Genomic DNA, 19,745 nt, shown 5'->3' with positions numbered 1-19,745 from the left:
GTAAAGCCCTGCCTACCCAGGATACACAAAACCCTGTCTGGGATGGTGCTAGCACCGCCCCTGACAGGAAACCCTTTGTCCAAGCTCCCCCCCCGCTGGAAGGACTCCCAGCTGCAGGGGGTCAGACTCGTGTCTGTGGTGGCAGCATCCATTTTGTGATGCTGAGGCTTGAGTTAACTTTAACCGGGGTTCACAGTTACATACATGTCGTGTCCCTCTAGAAGGGTGGAATGCTAACCCCGTCGCCAGAATTGACGAGGGGTTAGTATTCCAATTCGTATGACACCTTACTCGACATGTTTTGATAAAGCGATACCAAAGATAGCATTTAACCGCGAGGTTTATAATGCACTTAAGAGTATATGGTATGCGTTATCATGGAACAGCTATTAGGACTTGGTCCCGCAAGCTGCAAACGGGCTCAGCTCATGCCAGAGCACCATCTCACACGATTCCAAGCACTCTGCCTTCAGGACTGTCAAGGCCTGCCATAGGAGTGACTGGTAGGAATCTGTGTGTCCATTTTAGGGTTAGATATAGGTATACTATATCTAAAGCAAAGGGTGATTACACCACCTTGCCCCAGCTGTCGTGTAGCCAGTTGTGTCAGATTTAGATGGCCATCCAGGGGTGGCATAATACATGCTTCAGCCCCTGGTAGGCCCTGGGTACACCTATGCCCTGAGTTACATGGTCTGATAAGGTGGCCCAGTACCAATTGGGTGATGCACCTAAGGTACACGTGTCAATTTAGTGAGAGAACAGCTAGGCTGTGGGTCTGATTAGCAGGCCCACAGCCAGAGAAAGTCGTAAACCAGTGAAACAAAAGCAAAAAATCTGGGTGATCATAGGATTGCAGACCCTACTCTCCTACAGCGAGCAGCTCTGAAAGTGTGCGGTCCCCTTTCTTCCGCTGTCCCGCCATGTCGCCTTCTGTCTCAATATCGGCCTTTCCTGGACCCTCAGTGGGGTAGTTCTATGCGCCTGGGTCCTCTGTGCGGGCTGGCAGTGAGTGTTAGTTCAGATCGGCGGGTAAAGGGCCCCAGCACCAGAACCCCCCCTCGCACCACCTGGGGCCGTTGCTTTATGGGGCGAGCACTTGTTGCGGCGGTCGTTGTTGAACCTGTCGGCCTGAGGACCAGGACAGCAGGCCTCTTTACGTCGTTTCCTTGCTACTCTCAGCTGCCCCGGCACTGAGCGTTCCTTGTGTGCTCCCCAGGGCTTGGCGTCTCAAGATGGCGCCTCCTGATCTGTCCCCCGGGACGGGCGTGCGCGGGTTGGATGACCGCTGACACCGCGGTCTCTGCTCTGCTAGGGTTCTGAGTTATGGGCTCAAAGTCTTGGGGCCACTGCGCTGTCCCCCATCTGGCTGCCACTGACCGATCGGGGCGGCTCACTCAGACCCCCCCGGCCCACCCCCGTTGCCGACCCGGAACGGCGCTGGTGGCTATGAGTGGAGCCTCCTCTAGTGTGCCGCTGCCCCCGTGTCTCCTCACCTCCTCACCGGCGGCGGAGTGCTCTACGGGCAGGGACGCCCTCCATGGAGAGCCCACGCGGCATCCTTCTGCCTCTTGTTGGAGTGATCCGTTCGCTGCCCCGCGGTCGAGGGGGGAGGGGGGAATGCCTGCAGTTCTCGGACCACAGCAGCTGGGCCTCCGTTGCGCCTTCACTCGAACTCCGGGGCACCCGGTCCGACGCTTCTGTTTCTCCGCTGGGCCCTCCTGCCACCCGCCTCGTGGTCTCGGCCAACTAGTCGCTGTGTCTCCTCGGCTCTCCGACGCTCGTTTCTGAGTGTCGCCGCGTCCCTGTGCCTCCCGACCGCTGATAGTGACCCTGTGGGGGGGACACTGTGCTTGTTATCAGCCTTAGAAGGCGACGGGACGGGGAGCTCACGGGACCTGCGACCGACTACGCCGCCATCTTGGCCACGCCCCTGATTTAAAAATTTTAACCTGGAAGGTAGCGCTTTTGTTAGCCCTCACCTCAGCCTGGAGGGTTAGTGAAATCCAGGCTTTCACAATATCAGAACCTTTTCTTCACTTCTCTAAGGATTACGTTACCTTGCAAACAAATCCAAAATTCATTCCAAAAGTTCTGTCTCAATTCCACCTGAACCAGCCAGTAAAGCTTAAGACTTTTTTCCCGGATCCAGTTACACCAGCAGAAAAAGCTTTACATTCTCTTGATGCAAAACGTTGCTACCTTCAAAGAACTAAGGATATAAGGAAATCCAATCAGCTGTTGATCGTTTATGGCCAAGCCACGATGGGACAAGCTTTTACAAAAGCAACGATAGCAAGATGGTTATCTTCTGTCATACAATTTTGTCATGATAAAGCCAACAAACCGTTGCTCAGAAAGGTAAAAGCACATTCCACCAGAACTATGTCAGCTTCTACAGCCTTGTTTTCTGGTGTCACATTGGAGAACATTTGCCGTGCTGTGACATGGAAGAATGTCCACACGTTCACGAAACACTACTGCTTACAATCTGCGTCGCAGGACGATGCAGCAGTGGGAGAAGCTGTTCTTCGACATCTTCTTCATTAAGGTTAGATTTTTGAAGGTCTCTCATATTACTTGCTAATGTTTCTGATTGTCAAATTTTGTTCTTAAATGTGAAATATGTTAAATGACTATAATTGTTTCATATCAGAAGGTTTTTGCATTTATATGTATGTGCATATTTTAAGGGCTCTATGACCTTCTGGATGAGTGGGAGATATGTAGATTGACGCTTTGTCTCCCACCTTCCGCAAAAGACATTTTTTGAACTTATTGCTTGCGACTCTGATTCAGGCATGTGAATCTATGAAAGATACCCCAATACTGGATAAGAAAACAAGTTACTTATCCAGTATTATGGGTGTCTTTCATAGATTCACATGCCTGAATCATTCCCCGTTGTCGAGACGGGAGTCTCCGGTACATAGAAACGTAATGTCCTATAGACATACATAGAGAATAGTAGGCCTAAAGGCCTCACCTTAGTAACATATCCATGTCCTTTTTTAAAAAGGACCAAACTCTAGAGAAGAGCCAATCGGCCATCACCTCCCTCTAGAACCTTCCTGGCAGGAGCCTCAGTCCCTCAGATTTTCTACCGCACGTTGTGCTAAGGGAATCTCCTTTGAGCTCTGCTCAGATTCTGTGTTTTTTCACTTCATTAAATAACTTTGTGGTGTCAAACACTAAGACCAGAAAGGAGGTTTTTTATTTTCTCCAGTGACCGTGATGAGGCATTGTCCTCAACGTCTAGGAGACCTCAAAAGAGAAGAGAATCTCCTCAGACTCATTCCTCAGGAGTACGTCCTGAGAAGGCCCTCAAAGACCACTCATGGGTCTTCTGGGCACAGTCCTTCAAAATCTCCCCACTCTGTGGATAAGGAAAGTAATGAACCTGCTTTTGGAGAGAAATCATGTAAAAAAGACGACTTCTGAGCCGTCAAAATCACCTTCTCTGGTCATAGGACCCTTCAGAAAGGCGTCTTCTATACCTTCTGAGGTAAAGACTAAGAAGCCAACCTCATCAACAGGATCGAACCATCATCTTTGCCTATTACAGCCTCTTCGTCTACGATGGCCTCGTGTACGATGGCCTCGTGTACGATGGCCTCGTCTACGATGGTCTCGTCTACGATGGTCTCGTCTACAATGGCTCATCTACAATGGCTCGTCTACGATTGCTCGTCTACGATGGCTTGTCTACGGCGGCTCGTCTACGGCGGCTCGTCGACGGCATCATCATCGACTGCGGCCTCGTCGACGACTTTTCGTCAACGACGGCCTGTCTAGGGCGTCGAGGATGGCCTCATCTACTATGGCCTCGTCTACGATGGCTCGTCTACGATGACTCATCTACAAAGGCTCATCTACAAAGGCTCGTCGACGACAGCGTCTACGACGGCTCGTCGACGACGAGAGCGTCGACGACAGCGTTGGCGATGAGAGCGTCGACGGCAGCGTTGGCGATGAGAGCGTCGACGACAACGAGAGCGTCGAAGACAGAGTCGACCGCGACGAGAGCGTTGACGCCAGCGTCGATGACAAGAGTGTCGACGACGGCCTCGTCTATGACTGCTCGTCTACGACGGCCTCATCTACGATGGCTTGTCTACGATGGCCTCATCTATGATGGCTTGTCTACGATGGCTTGTCTACGATGGCTTGTCTACGATGGACTCATCTATGACTGCTTGTCTACGACGGCCTGTCTACGGCGTCGACGATGGCCTCGTCTACGATGGCCTCGTCTACGAGGGCTCGTCTACGACTGCTCGTCTACGACCGCCTGTCTACGGCGTCGACGATGCCCTAATCTAGAATGGCCTCGTCTATGATGGCCTCGTCTATGATGGCCTAGTCTACGATGGCCTCATCTACGATGGCCTCATCTACGACGGCCTCATCTACGATGGCTCATCTACGACGGCGTCGACGGCCTCGTCTATGATGGATCGTCTATGGCGTCGTCTACGACGGCCTCGTCCATGACTGCTCGTCTACGACGGCATAGTCTATGACTGCGATCTCGTCGACGGGCTCGTCGACGAGGGAAATTCCGACAATTCTGGAATGTCTTATAAGATGGTAGAGAAGGCTGCTCAACGTTTTAAGATGACCTCTCATGAACAGGACTGCTTCTTGTAAGACTTCAAAGAACCTCTCAAGAAGGCATTAAGGTCAATACCGATTATCGATTACCTATAGTCAGAAGGGGTATAGGGCGCCAGATACAGCACCGGCGTGTTTAACAGGATATCCTAAGCCGGACTCCGTAGTGACACAGGCAGCCCAGAAGAACTCCAGGGGCACACATAGCCCCATACCTGTCGGAATTGCCAGATTCATCCAAAGAGGATTCTGCTAGATGGTGAAGCATCGGCGTCAGAAACTATAGACTGCGCGATGGATATCGCTATGACAAGGTTCCGCCAGTTGGCTGAAGCAGCAGTCTTGCGGCTCCAAGGATGGCTCTTTCCGTCCTGAGGTGCAAACAAAGATTTTGGATATGCCATATGATAGCCAGTTGCTATTTGGCACAAAAAATTAACGAAGCAGACACTGCGAGAGCTTTGGGCACTCTTCAGTATAAGAACCAGTCCTTTAGTGGAAATGGAGGAAGAGGGCGGTCTTCCTACAGAGGAAATTATCAATACAAGTCTTCCTGCTCTTCAGGCCAGAGTAGACCGCAATACCAAAAGAGCCAACAACAGCAAAACAAGCAATCCTCTTTTGGGAAGTCGTCCTTTCAAGGTGAAGGACAGCGAAAATATAGGGCTGCTTCTACGAGAGATCTTGATTATGCTGTAGGAAGGAGCAATAGAGAGAGTACCTCCACCTCAGAAGGGAAAAGGGTTTTATTCCCGCTTCTTTTTGATCCAGAAAAAAGACAAGAAGTGGAGACCAATCTTGGACTTCAGGGCCCTCAACAAATTCCTAAAGAAGCAGTCGTTTCGCATGGTAATCCAGGAGGTCTTGCAACTACTGGAAGAGCAGGATTTTGATAGCGTCCCTAGTCCTACGGGTCGCTTACTTCCATATCCCATTTCACAGGAATCATAAAAAGTACTTGCAATTTGCAGTAGTGGTCAGACACTTGCAGTTTCGTGTTCTGCCTTTCGGGCATAAGTCTGCACCGCGCATATTCACGAAATGTCGTTCCCCGGTGGCGGCATATTTCAGACAGTGCCATCACCAAGTCTTTCCGTATCTGAATGGCTGGCTGGTCAAGGCTCCATCCTTAGAAGACACGTCCAGGTCTCCCAATGCCTGTTTAAAGCTTTGCGATTGCTTGGGTCTCATCCGCAATCAGGAAAAATCGGTCCTAAAACCTTGTCAGTGCATCAGTTTCCTAGGTGCAACCCTGGACACACGGTCAGCAAAAGCTTTCCCATCCAGAGAGAGGATGAACAAGCTCCTTGCACTAGCTGCTATAGTAGCCTCGAAGAAAGTCTTGACAGTTCGCCTCTTCAAATCCCTCCTGGGGATGATGTCATCGTGTATCCTCCTGATTCCTCACTGTCGACTACGAATGAGACCTCTACAGGAGGCGCTCTCGAAGCAGTGGGTCCAATGCACAGGGTCATTCGACGACCACATAAAAGTGAATCCTCAGATGGTCGGGGCCCTGCAATGGTGGTTGTCATCTCAAAACCTGTCTCAAGGCTTGTCATTCCTGCTTCCGGCTGCCCCTCATGTTGTCACATAGGCGCCTCCTTGAAAGGCTGTGGAGTTTTTCTGCAAGAGCTACAGATAAGCGGAAAGTGGTCTCCTATGGAGAAGAAACTACATATCAATCTGCTCAAACTGTGGGCGGTCTTCCTGGCCCTTCAAGCTTTCCTGCCAAGAATAAAACATTCCCTGGTGCTCATCCGGACAGACAACACCACGACTAAGCACTACCTCAACAAAGAGGGAAGGCCATGCTCGCTGACACACTCTCGCAAGTTGCAAAAAAAATCTGGAATTGGCTCATACTCCACAATATAACCCTAAGGGCGGAATATGTCCCAGGCACGGACAATGTGCTCACCGACGCGTTGAGCAGGCAGAAAACATCGTCACACGAGTGGGAGCTAGATCAACAAATTATCGACCAGATCTTCTCCAGATGGGGGCATGCCGCAAATCGATCTATTTGCGACGAGAATGAACGCCAAATGCCCACACTTCGCAAGTTGGCATCCCTAGTCAGGGTCTCTAGGGAATGCATCTTCCATCGCATGGCGCAACGTCTTTGCGTACGCCTTTCCGCCATTCCCGATGCTTCCCAGAGTCCTCAGTAAAATTTAGGTGGAGCCTTGTACTCTAATTTTAATAGCCCCAACTTGGCCGAGGCAACATTGGTTCACAGAGCTCCACCGTCTATCCCTGGAGCCGCCTGTCCACCTGCGGCATTATCTATCTCTGCTTACCATGAACAACAATCAAGTTCAACATCCGGATCTGAAGTCTCTCAGGTTAGCCGCCTGGCTCCTGAGTACAGAGAGTTCCACAATCTAAATATTCCACAAGACTGTAGACATTCTTGCCAGAGCAAGGGCGGATAGCACGACCAAAACGTATTCCCTGAAATGGGAGCGCTTTTGTGTTTGGTGTGCAGATCACGGAATTCGGCCTTTCTCCACATCACTGGAGCAACTTTTACCTTATCTATTACATCTGGCTCAGTCGGGCCTAGCCCACTCCTCCATTAAAGTACACTTCTAAAACGATTATACAGATCTTTCCCGCCAGTAAGGATGTTGCCACCTACCTGGCATCACAATGTGGTTCTTATCCAGCTCATGAAACATCAGTTCAAACCAGTACACAGAGCTGACCTAAATTATGTCTCGTGGAAAACAGCACTCCTCCTGGCGCTCACATCTGCAAGGAGGGTCAGTGAGCTACAGGCGTTTTCAATCCAGGATCCTTTTTTACAGTTTAAAAACGACAGAGTAATCCTGAGAACCAATCCTAGGTTTATCTCAAAAGTCCAGTCGGACTTCCACCTAAATGAACCTGTGGTTCTGCGTTCCTTCTTTCCAAACCCAAGCACGGCAGCTGAGAGATCGCTGTTTTTCTTTGGATCTCAACCGATGCTTGAAGTTTTACATTGACAAAACGAAAACATTCAGGAAACCTAGCCAGCTATTCGTAGCTTACAGCAGACCTAGGAAAGGTCTACCGCTTGCCAAGCAGAGCATCTCCAGATGGATTTCTACAGCTATTGCTTTCTGTCATGACCAAGCTGGACAGCCATTGCATTCCAAAGTGAGAGCGCCCTCCACGAGAGCTATATCCACTTCTATGGCTCTCTTTGCAGGGGTGCCAGTCATTGACATTTGCAGGGCGGCAACATGGAAGTCGCCGCATACCTTCACTAGGCACTACTGCCTGGATACGGAGCTGATGAATGATGCAGCAGTGGGACAAACAGTGTTACGCAATCTATTTCAGTAAGGTGAGCCTTCCTCCGTCCCTCCATCCTACTCTAGTATGCACATTTCTGTAGTAATACTTACTGTGGATGTCTAATGATGGTTCATACTCGCATGGTGTGTCTTATCTAAGGACTTGTATATGCTGTTCCTTCAGAAATATGCACTCTGCATTGCTTGCTACTCTGATTCAGGCATGTGAATCTATGAAAGACACCCATAATACTGGATAAGAAATGCGTTACTTACCTGTAACTGCAGTTATCCAGTATTGGTGTCTTTGATAGATTCACATGCAACCCTCCTGCCTTCCCTGAAGGACTCACCTAACTCTCTGTGTCACGCCTACTTAGCTTAGTGCGTACGAAAATCTGAGGGACTGAGGCTCCTGCCAGGAAGGTTCTAGAGGGAGGTGATGGCTGATTGGCTCTTCTCTAGAGTTTGGTTCCTTTTTACAAAAGGACATGGATATGTTACTAAGGTGAGGCCTTTAGGCCTACTATTCTCTATGTATGTCTATAGGACATCACTTTTCTATGTACCAGAGACTCCCGTCTCGACGACGGGGAATGATTCAGGCATGTGAATCTATGAAAGACACCAATACTGGATAACTGCAGTTACAGGTAAGTAACACACTTCTTACCTGTAACTACAGTTATCCAGTATTGGTATCTTTCATAGATTCACATGCACCCACCCTCCTCCCCGGGCAGGACAGTTCTCTAATGGGGATACTTACTCCTCACTTGTGCTAAGAAAATCTGAGGAGAACTGCCTCTGCTGGGAAGGTTCTAGAGGGTGCTGACTTCTGATTGGTTGGAACTATTTTCAGTTCTTTTTACATAAGGAGGTAGATAGGCTACTAAGATTTGGGCCTGTTTGGGCCTATAGTCTTGTCAGCCTACTACAGTTTTTACTAAGGCACTGCTATTGTATATTTGTTACCGTGGGACTCCCGCCTCTGCGACGGGGAATGATTAAGGCATGTGAATCTATGAAAGATACCAATACTGGATAACTGTAGTTACAGGTAAGTAACTTGTTTTCTTCTCCTATCAAAGTGGAGAGCTATTGAAATGTTTCTGAATTCTCTCTGACACATGCAATATATAAAATCTGAGGAATCTGCAGGTATACAAAGTATCCACTAGAAAGATTGTTCCAGAAGGTAAGTCACTTTTTCTTCCATGCAGGATCAAAGATGCCACTGCAGTGCTCTGATTTCAAGTGCAGTACCTTACATAACAAAGTATTTCTCTATTTTCCAGTGGATACTCCACATTCCTGCACTGCAGTGAGGTGTAGCATTCTGTGTTCTAGTTTAGTGCTTCATATTTAACTCTCTGACATAGAAATCCTGAAAGGTTCCACAGTTTGTACTCTTGTGCACTTGTGCGTCTTGTAATAATTTGCACTATTCTTGTTTTACTCAGGATCAGAACAGGCCCCTCCCCCGGCTCCTCGCTCAGGTGAGAAAATCTCTCTTTTCTCTAAGATGTTATAAGACATGAAAAAGCTTTCCAGTATATCACCAGTAATTGTTATGTATTGTATAGGAGCATTTATATTGCACTTACTATCCCTACGTGGGACGCTGGAGCGCTTGCCCTTGTGGATAGCATGCTACGCCACGTGGGGAGTGTTGTTAGACGTGTTTGTACTTTATGTTGATCCTGTGACGCAAGTGTTGGCATGTTGTGTGATATGACCTCGGAGGTAGGTTTATTATATTATAGGACCCAGGGCTTAGTAGAATGATGGATGGAGAAGGGTGAAAGAGATGGGCACAGTTGGACTTTTCACAGATCCAGTGACATTATCATATCCCATCCGCCACTCAGTGTCAGTACTTAGCCATCCAGCACTGGGTCACTTAGCCCTGCATCTGCCTCATGCTAGCCATCCTCTCTTACTATTTGAGAAATGGCTTCACACTAGAAATACTGATGACGTCTCCTCTCCGACATATATATATATATATATATATATATATATATATATATATATATATATATATATATATATATATATATATATATATATATATATCTCAACACTCTACAGAACCCCTGTGAGAAGTTAGCTTTGCATATGATGTCCATTAGTTCTAGTGGGCACCTTGCACCAGTCTAATCGACCCTTATTGATGGTGGTTGTAAAGTCAACCTTATTGAAAGCTATCCTAGTGGTAGCATGAACTAGCAGTCTTCAGGATAAGACTTCAGTAGGCGAGTTAAGCAAGTTGTTTTACCAATTATAATCCCTTGAGTACAAATGAAAGGAAACCACACAAGGTATATATCAAATATATATGTATTTAATCAACACACAACCCCTCTGCACTCTTTATGAGGTTAGAGGTCAAAATACAATACAAGTCAACAGTTAATATACAATATGTTGCACAGTATATGTTATGCCCTAGGGGCCTCACAAACCATATACTAAGAAAGTGGTATAAGTACCACAAGAGAATTAGAAAGCAGGCCTAGGGCCTGTGGAATCGCTGGGGCTACACTAATTGACTAAAGGTTAGGTAGTAGGAGTTCCACGGGAGCCGCGTGCAGTGTCTAAACACAGGCGCGGGTTACCATTGACTTTCTATGGAGTTTGTAAAAGTTACAAATATACAATTTAAGGACACTTCCGGATGGACTAGGATGGAACCCTTTTAAACTAGGACACTTCGAGAGTCAAGACCCACGGGAGCACCGGAGTACTCGTGTTACCTCACCCAGGGAAGCCGGGTGCATAGGTGTCTTTTCGTGTCGGGTTTCGTCGTCGTTTTCTATGGAGAGCTGCAAATAAGTGCTGCAGGCGACCAGAGGAAAAGTGTCCGGGTGGATCGAAGATCTGAAGAACCTGAAAGCAGAAGAGACAGAGTCTGGGTCACTAGCCAGTGACCAGGAAGGAACCAGGAAGGAACCAGGCGTTGTCGGGTGATTTCAGGTGAAGTAGTCGACGATGACCAGGCGCTGGATTCGAGCTGGTCCATGATGGATCTAGATGACTGTAGTGTCAGTATCCGGATTGGACCCAACAAGCCTTGGCAACCGCAACCCACGCAGGATGTCGAGATTGGCTCTGTTGCAGACCAGCAAGGTCTGTGGCGCTTCTCCTTGTAGGGAAGCTGGAGCAAGCCTGGAGCAATCAGGAAAGTGAGTTAGTTTCAAAATGGAGTCTTCAGGGGGCTCACTAGCCAACGGACTAGGAACCCGGGAAGACGCGTCGAGCTCAAATGCAAAAGTGGGACCCACAAAACAAACGCGGAGTGTGGGGGCCTGGGCTTTGGTACAAATGGTGCTCGGGCTGGGTTTTCAGGTGCAAAATGCAGGATGTCCAGGAGTTCTGGTCCCACGTCTCTCGTGTCCGCCACGGGTCTCAGCTTTGCTGTGGATGTGGTCGGGGTCAGAGAAGTCTGGAAGTCCAGTTCCTGTGACGCAGATTCTTCGGGATCCAGCAGGAGCCTCGAAAATGCAGACTGGCAAAGTTGCTGTTGGTGCCTGTTTGAACAGGGTGGTCACTCCTTGACCACAAGGGAGATATCTTCCGTCTTCCAGTCAGAATGGAACGTCGAAAGTCCACGATATGTCTTTCAAAGATTCGTCCAGGGTAATCTAAAATCCTAGGGACACAGCTCCTATACTTATACTGAGGATGGGGGCTGGACTACCTGGCTACTTCCCTCCTGTGGGTGGACCTGGGCAGGGGGTGGTTACACCTCCTTCCCTTTGTCCAGTTTCGCGCCAGAGCTGAGTGCCCCAGCAACTGGTTTCAACTGGGTTATGCATGGAGCACCTTGTGTGCCCCAGGCAGTGTCTGGAAAAGCATCTGCTGATGCAGCCCTCCCTGCCCTAATACACAAAACCCTGTCTGGGGACCTGCTGGCACCTCCCTGGACAGGAGACCTATTGTCCAGGCCTCCCCTGCCGGAGTTTCGTCCAGCAGCAGGAGGTCAGACTCGTGTCTGTGGGTGCAGCATCCATTTTGTGATGCTGAGGCTCTGTTTAACTTTAACCGGGTAAACCAGTATCATCATCATCATAATCCTTTATTCGGCATTTTACATAAACGCCATAAAAGTACAGTTTTAAAAAAAAGCAGAAAATATACATTTTGTAAAGAATACATGGACTATTACTCTTGCAATTCATTAAGCTCCTGTCCCCCCCACATGTTGTTCATAATTATGGAGGGACTTCCTTCAACAAATCCCTCTTGTCTCTCTTAATTTGACTGTTAACCTTAAAAAAAACTCGTTATAGAACATAAGGTCAGGGGGTCTTTGGCCATTTGTAAATATAAAATGGCCTCCTTAGCTTGCCAAAATATAATTTTTTTCAGCAAACTTACTAAAAAGGCGCCTGGGTAATGAATAAAAGGGACATAGTAATACAAAATGAAGGGTATCCTGCGGAGATAGTTAATCGTAGCCGCAGGGACCCTTTGACTCAACTGAACTAGTAAAACCTGCCGGGTCAGCAAGTAAATTATGTAAAAAGTTGAGCCTAAAACGCGTGATTTAAAATCTGTCCTGGGCATTGTGTATGAGGGCAAGGTAAGGTTCCATTCCTTCACACGTCTTCACTGAACCGTAGGCTTTGACTGAGTGTACCCTAACCTGATCCTGACCTGTAATGCCGGTCGGTGTCAGGAATAGGTCCTTACAACCAATGTTTTCGAGGGCACCCTTTATGTACTTCAGCCATGGGATGTTCATTCCCCTATCCCTGCCCAGGCAGTCCAGAATTATGTGCTTGGTCAGCCTGGCCTCTGGGTTAACACAGATCTTTAGCCATGCTAGCAGGGGCCTGACCTCCACCTTGTCCCCTATAAACACTCCACCCAGTTCTTCATGTACAATATAAGAGGGGATGCACTGTGGGACTTTGAGGAGCCTTCTCAAATATTTATTCTCCTCTACCTGCAGTTTGTCGGCATCGACGATCCCCCAAAATTCTGCCCCGTACACAGCTTTGGAGTAGCAAATTGAGTTGTATAGGGTTCATCATTTGTTCCGGCGACCATCTCCCTAGTCTACGGCCAAAATTCATTATCGCCCCTGTGCTAGATACTAGCTCATTGCATCGCTCCTCAATCAGTGGTTAAAAATTTAAGCCCCTGTCAAATAAAATGCCCAGGTACGAGAAGGACTGTACCTTCGTTAAGCTATGTGCACCTATTCTATAATTGAAATGTTTCCTTAGTTTGGTCCCTGTCTCCATAACGTATGACTTAGTCAAGTTGGCAGATAAATCTAAACTATTCATGAAGTCCACAAAACCATCTATCAGTCGCTGTAGTCCCAGTGGAGTACGTGCCAAAAAGTCTGCGTCATCAGCATAAAGCAGGACAGGAATTGCTCTGCTACCTACTCTAGGTGAGTCCACGTTTAAACTTCTTAGTGCTTGTTTTAGGCCATTTATATATAGGGAGAACAAAAATGCGGCCAAGATACACCCCTGTCGTACCCCACTGGTACAAACGAAAGGCTCAGTGTTTCCACCCTCCAGATTGTACCTGACTTTGGCAGAGGTGTTCCAATGTAAACCTCTCAAGATCTTAATAAGGTCTTGGTCCACCCCTAGGTTACACATTAGGGTCCACAACTTCTCCGTGTTAACACAGTCGAATGCTGCGGTGAGATCCATAAAAGCTAAGTAAACTGCTTCATTGTTGGCAATGGTGTATTTTGCCACCAGTAAGTATAGATTTAGGCATTGATCTGTTGTTGATCTTTTGACCCTAAATCCATACTGAACGTCAGTGAGGATATGTAGTTCCTCGGCCCAGCTCATCAGGCGATTTAAAACAACGCGACCCAGCACTTTAGCAGTTACGTCTATCAGGGAAATGGGGCGATAGCATTGGGGACTATCTCTGTTCCCCTTTTTAAAAATGGGCACTATTATGGCCGTTGACCACGAGCGGGGGAGCCCCGTAGCTAAAGCAGCATTTATTACTCTTGTTAGAATTGGCGCCCATAGGTCCACCTTACTTAGGTGGTCAAGTCTTTCCTTTCGGCAGCTCCTCTCAAGTCCTCCCAGGTTTAAGTTTGGAGTGCATTCTTCCTGCGCCTTAAAGCCTGCTTATAAATTAACCTGCATCGCATACCCCTGTGTTTATCCCTTGGGTTATGTCTAAGGGTAGCTCTTAGGTTCCTCTGTGCTCGGGAGCACCCTCTGTCAAACCATTTGGGATCTTTTTACACTTGCCCTGCCCTGTCGTCTTCATGAGGCCATCTATCAGCCGGCCTATTTCCTCAAATGCCTCCACTAGTGGAGGTCGTTCCACTGCTGTGTCTAAACACACCTCCAGGAGCTATTTCCCTTCTTTCGCAAGGGACTTATAGAAACTTTCACCATTAATCCTGGACCATTTCAGGCGCCTACCTTGAACCGTAACCTTCTCTATGTTTGTCCCGGCCCCCCTCCTTATAACCCTACTAACATTTATCTCTGCCACTGACAATATTATTTGGTTATGGTCACTAAATCCGCTCCACTCTATTGCAAATCCCAGTAACCACTTTTTAAACAGTTGGGACACTAGTATAAAATCAATATATGAGCTGCAGCCCCTTCCTTTAAATGTAGGGTTAACCTGCTTGTTGGGCTCAATGGCCAATAAATCCATTGAATGTTCGATTGTGTGTCCTTTCATTGCTCTACTCAATTCTCTGCCCTCCAACGTGTGCTCAAAGTGTGGTCCCTTCTCCAAGCTACATGAGGTCCAGTCATCTTTAATGGGTAACAAATTTGGGCACAGATGACAATCAAAATCCCCCGCTATTAAAATCATTGGTGCCATTGTACCCTGCTCCTGCGCTGTCAAAAAATTGAGTCTTTCATCAAGCTCTCTTGCTCTGGATCCTCACGCTTTATAAAAGTTGACAACAATTATATTAAGACCCCTGCTTTTGAACCGGTGGCCTATCATATAGTCTGAGTTCCATTTTAAATCAACCCAAGCCCAGGTCTACCAATGTTAGAAGGCCTGCCCCTTGCTCTTCTCGCCATGGACTTACTTGCCAGGGCCCCAAACGATTTATACCCAGCTGGATGGAAATTAGTATGGTCTACCTCCCAGGTTTCCTGCACACAGATTATTTTAAATCTGTTAATGTATTCCAGCCACTCCTGGTTTTGGAATTTGGCTGACAGGCCTGCCACGTTCCAGGATACTAATTCGAAGGAGCACCCTTGATGGTGTGTGGGGGGGGCGGGTGCATATAATGGGCCTGTCACTACTTTGAAGGACCTCATTCCTAGGTGGATTTAATTTGCCAGAGGTAAACTGGTTCCCTTTCGAGGTAGCACATTTTAGTTGCTCCCCTGCGGCGGGGTTGGGTTTGGAAGGCCCACATTTGGCACTATTTCTTGGCCTAACTCCTCTCCCTGTAGTCAGTCCACTTCGCTGAGATGTCTACCCCAGCCAAGTGGAGCATATTTATTAAATAGCGGGAGTACTGGCCGTCCTCCCTCCCTCTGTGGGGCTGCCTGACAGTCATATATGTTTCCTCCCACTGGTACTGTTTCAAGAAACTCGCTCCTCTCCCCATCCACCCCTTCATCCTACCTAGCTGGCCATTCCTATCCCTGTGGGTCTCGAAATGCCCAAAGTTAGACCTATGATCTGATGGCGTATAAAAGTAGCTTAAATTCCAAACCTGGATTGTGGATCGTGAGTATGTCTGATGGCCCCGGGTGACATGATGCACTGCCTTTGGACCTTTAAAGTTAATGACAATGCAGTCTGCTACTATATTTTTTGGCCTGTATCCAACCCAGCTCACTCTCCTCACAAAGAAAATCTTGCAGTGAACATCTTGGGCAGTGATCTGTTGTTATTTAACCAATGTATTGTCTTGTTTTTAAGTTGGTCATAAGTTTCAGCATTACCGTGTTCTAGTTCCGGGACACCGGTCGGACAGCGACATAAGGTGTACAATCTGGGGATAGGTCTAGGTGGGGGTGCGGGTTCTTTGCCTCATTTCCTCCCCTGTCATTCCTACGTCTTGCTCCATGAAACTCTGCGGGATCTATATTTCCACCGCTCGCAATTCCACCCCCTAACTTATTGGTGGCCGTTTATTGCACAGCTTGATCTGTAATGGTTGGAACAGTAATGTTCATGCAGGCTGCACTATCCCTTTCTCCCTCCCTTACTAACTCCTTGGTGTGACCACAGTTCACTATTTTGTGGTTAATACTTCCCAAAGTAGACATTATCAGGTCTTCCGATTTTCCGAATCTATTCTCAAGTACTGAGAGGCTTTCCATTAGAGGCTCCAGACGAGATGTTATGAGTGCCCCTATTTTTTTTAACTGTTTTTATTGAAACAATAAGAAATGTGGCAATACATGAGTGCCCCTATTTTTAACCAGTACGTTTCCTCAGTCTGCAGTAATCCAGTTGCGATTACAGTCTCAACCGTTTTCAAGGCATTTACTGCCGACAGAGATTCCTGTGATACTTCGACGGTTGGGAGGTCTACATTAGGGGTCTCTCTCTGGGTGCTTGGGTTAGACATCTTAGGCTTCTTCCCTTTCTGCTGTGTGCCTGAGGAAATATAAAATTTTAAGGTCAGAAATGTTCCCTAACGTGTACCCCACCGTCTTCATGTACGAGCTTAAAGTGCATGTAACTTCCCTCCTGTGCCAGCTATGAAGACGCAAATACATTTGCGTCCAACGTTAACATGTCCTCTTTCAGATCCGCCATGAATGGATCGATAATTCAGTTCCTAAGTATGCCTTGCCAACGTCTTTTTATGGTGCACTTCCACGTTTTCCCTAGTCTTGCAGGGCTAGGCCCTGATTCCTGCCATCGAGCCTGTCTGTTTTCTACCTCCTAAAGAGCTGCAGCGTGGGATGTCTCCCTGACCTCTGTCCTACTCCCTGCGCGGCGAGCGGTGCCCGGCTCGGCCTGCTTGCCTGCCAAAGACAGTATTTTGCCTTCAAGTTATCAGTATAGTCGAGTTCAGCTCCTCGAAAACACATTCCAGTCTAGCAGAATAGATAAACATTTCCCCGGCTGCAGAGCAAAGGGCCCGGCCTCTCTGTCTCCATGCAAGTAATTCATTGCTCCTGTTACCATGGTAGGCCCATGGCCCATGGCCCTCGCATTACACGCAGACACGTAGACACATATGCACTCAGTATAGAATAGCCTCTGCCCGAGAGACCTTTCCTTCTAGATAATATAGTTCCTCAAACACAAGATATCAGATATGATTTAGGAACGAGTTGATCTGACATGCCAGACTTCTGTCTCTCCCCTCTAGGGCTAAATGTCAAGTCCCCTGCACCCTCCAGCCTCACGTCAGTCACACGTCATGCTGCTGCGCGCGCATCCTTGCCACAGATTTCTGCTGACACTGCAAGATTCCACTAGGTATCCACCCACTTGTGACACCTTCATGTGACGTTTCTAGCACACGCCTCTGTGTACGCCCTAGTGCACGCCTTTCTGATTACGTATTGCTACGCACATGTGTTCTTATCTCGTTTTTCTCAGCTGTTACGCCTTCTGTATTGATCACCATTCTGTGCATTAACTATAAAAGTTATGTTCTGTCAATAAAGTATGCTCTATCCCTTCCTGATCCTTTATGGTGAAAGGAACATGATATCCTGGTTCGAACCATTCCATTTTATGGAATAAAACCCACTTTGAAACTCAGCTGCCACGGACTTTGTGTCTCTTTATTTCCGATTGAGTTATTATTATTGAACTTTACCGCATAGAAATCCCGACGGTAAATAACTATTTACCACATAATTTTGGCGCCCGAACAGGGACCCCTCCCCCACCCCACGCGCCGGTAGGTGCGTTGCAGGCTTTGCCCCCTGCCCCAGCCAAAACTGACAATTACGCGTACCCGCAGGATTTCCTGTATCTCCCTCAGGCCTACGGAGGTGACGGAGACTGCGATTAGCACCCAGACGAGGCGGTGAGGAGTGCGGAGGATCCCGACCAGAGCCCAGCCAAAGAGAACAAGGTCCGAGGTATCTAGAGGCCCACCAGTTCCGAAGTACCTACGTCACGAGTCGAGTCGAGTCCAGTCCGGTCCAGTCCAGTCGAGTTTCCGAGGCCTTCCGTTCCGTGCTTCCCGGTGAGTACCGTTGCTGGGGACGCATCTAGACGGGTGCATTACTATGTATCCGGTAAAGACGGGTTTGGGTACACAGACCCGGTCTGCACTGTTTTAGCGGTGTATCTGTACTGTTTAGCAGTATATCAAGAAATTCAGACATTCAAGGGTTCGATTTTTGTTCTCGTTTTAGAGTTCAAGGGTAGTCAATATGTGTTCAAAATGTTTTATGTGATTAATGTCGTGGTATGAGTGACTGTTTGATATACAATACTGTGTTTCTGTGTTAGAAGTGTGTTCAGGTTCAAGTAAGTATCAAGTACCGAATATCAAGATGCCGTTGTTCAGCAAATTAAGACAGATAGGAACTAGGAAAGGGATACTAGAGGAAGCGATTCCTGTCCCACCTAGGGACACTCCCGGAAATTTTATGTACCACAAACATGGCTTCGAGGCCATATTGTACCTAGATTTATGGACCGATTATACTAAGCATCTGGAAGAGAAATATAGATGGCCCGTTACAGGGACATGGGATGCAGATTGCATCATGAGAGTAGAAGAAGCGCTATGGAAAAAGAAAGCCAGACAATCTCAGAAAGATGCCATAGAATTGTGGCGTAAAGAATCGCATAAACGAACAGAAAAAGAATTCCGAAAAGCAGAGAAACATAGGGAGGATTCAGAAAAAGCCCGAGAAAATGAATTAGTAGAGGAAGGTATACGAGTCAAAGCAGAGCAAGTAGACAGACAGCGAAATACTCTTGCGAATGGTATGTATCCTCTTTTGGCCGAGGGTTTACCTAAGGCCACCCCGGAAGTACCGAAAGATCTGCCCCCTCCATTGGTTCCGACTAAAGTACGCCACAAGACCGCAAAGGACATATTCCTTTCTTCCTATTTAGACGACGTAGCTCCCGCATATACAAATCCACGTGCCCAGGCGCCACCTGCTGATGTCACCCCGCCCCGAAATGACCAACCACTTCCGCAACAACAAACTCCTCCTCCCGTTCCACATCCTGCGCCTGTTCCCCCAGCCCCAGCCCTTCCTGCACCTATTATTCCTGGCATTAATCCACTAAATCCTTTCGGACCTGGCACCTCAGGAGGTGCGACAGGAGGTTTTCAAACGCCGCCACAAACACATAGACTGACTTATAGGGATTTAGCAAAACAACGTACACCTCAAACAGCGAATTATGACATACTTAAAGAGCCTCTCACAGACTGTAGATATGATCCAGTACCCGGTAAAGACGACAGAATGATGCTAGCATCAGTACGCCTACGACGAGTTGCAAACTACTTAATGATACTACCAGGAATGATTGACCATCTAGACAGAATATATCATTTTGTACAAACGGGGGAAGGTCCTGAAAGTATTGGCCAGGCCATGGCATACCAGAAAGTTGACACTCAAAGTATGATATTATGCTTCTTCATAAATTGCTTGATAAGAGACCAAGATAGGCCTGGTGTAGACAAAGAAGAAATGAACGCACTTAACAAATGGGGTCAGAATATAGCAGACAGAAAGCATGATAAACAGAGTTGTATAGAAAACATGTACAAAAGGATCCGAAAAGCAGTAATTAAAATACACGAAAGAAGACAGCCTGAAATAGGAATAGATTCAGACAAGAATGAATCCTCGGGGGAAGAGGAGCAACCCGAGACAACAGCACAAACATTGCAATTACCAGCTAAAGAAATGA

At 47.6% G+C, this 19,745-nt stretch overlaps 1 protein-coding gene across 1 annotated transcript in view; it reads left to right on the top strand.

Annotated features, from left to right (window-relative positions):
* The window catches only part of LOC147703652 (uncharacterized), a 1,900,603-nt gene that overhangs the window by 1,614,958 nt on the left and 265,900 nt on the right, over positions 1-19,745 (top strand). The window contains exon 19 of the mRNA XM_086929537.1: positions 9,362-9,397. Coding sequence (XP_086785663.1) covers positions 9,362-9,397 — 36 coding nt within the window. The remainder of the gene's footprint in view (positions 1-9,361; positions 9,398-19,745) is intronic.

The sequence above is a fragment of the Lissotriton vulgaris genome, chromosome 7 (genome assembly GCF_964263255.1).
Source record: "Lissotriton vulgaris chromosome 7, aLisVul1.2, whole genome shotgun sequence".
Classification (NCBI taxonomy): Eukaryota; Metazoa; Chordata; class Amphibia; order Caudata; family Salamandridae; genus Lissotriton; species Lissotriton vulgaris.
This window is presented reverse-complemented; position numbering and strand designations above follow the sequence as displayed.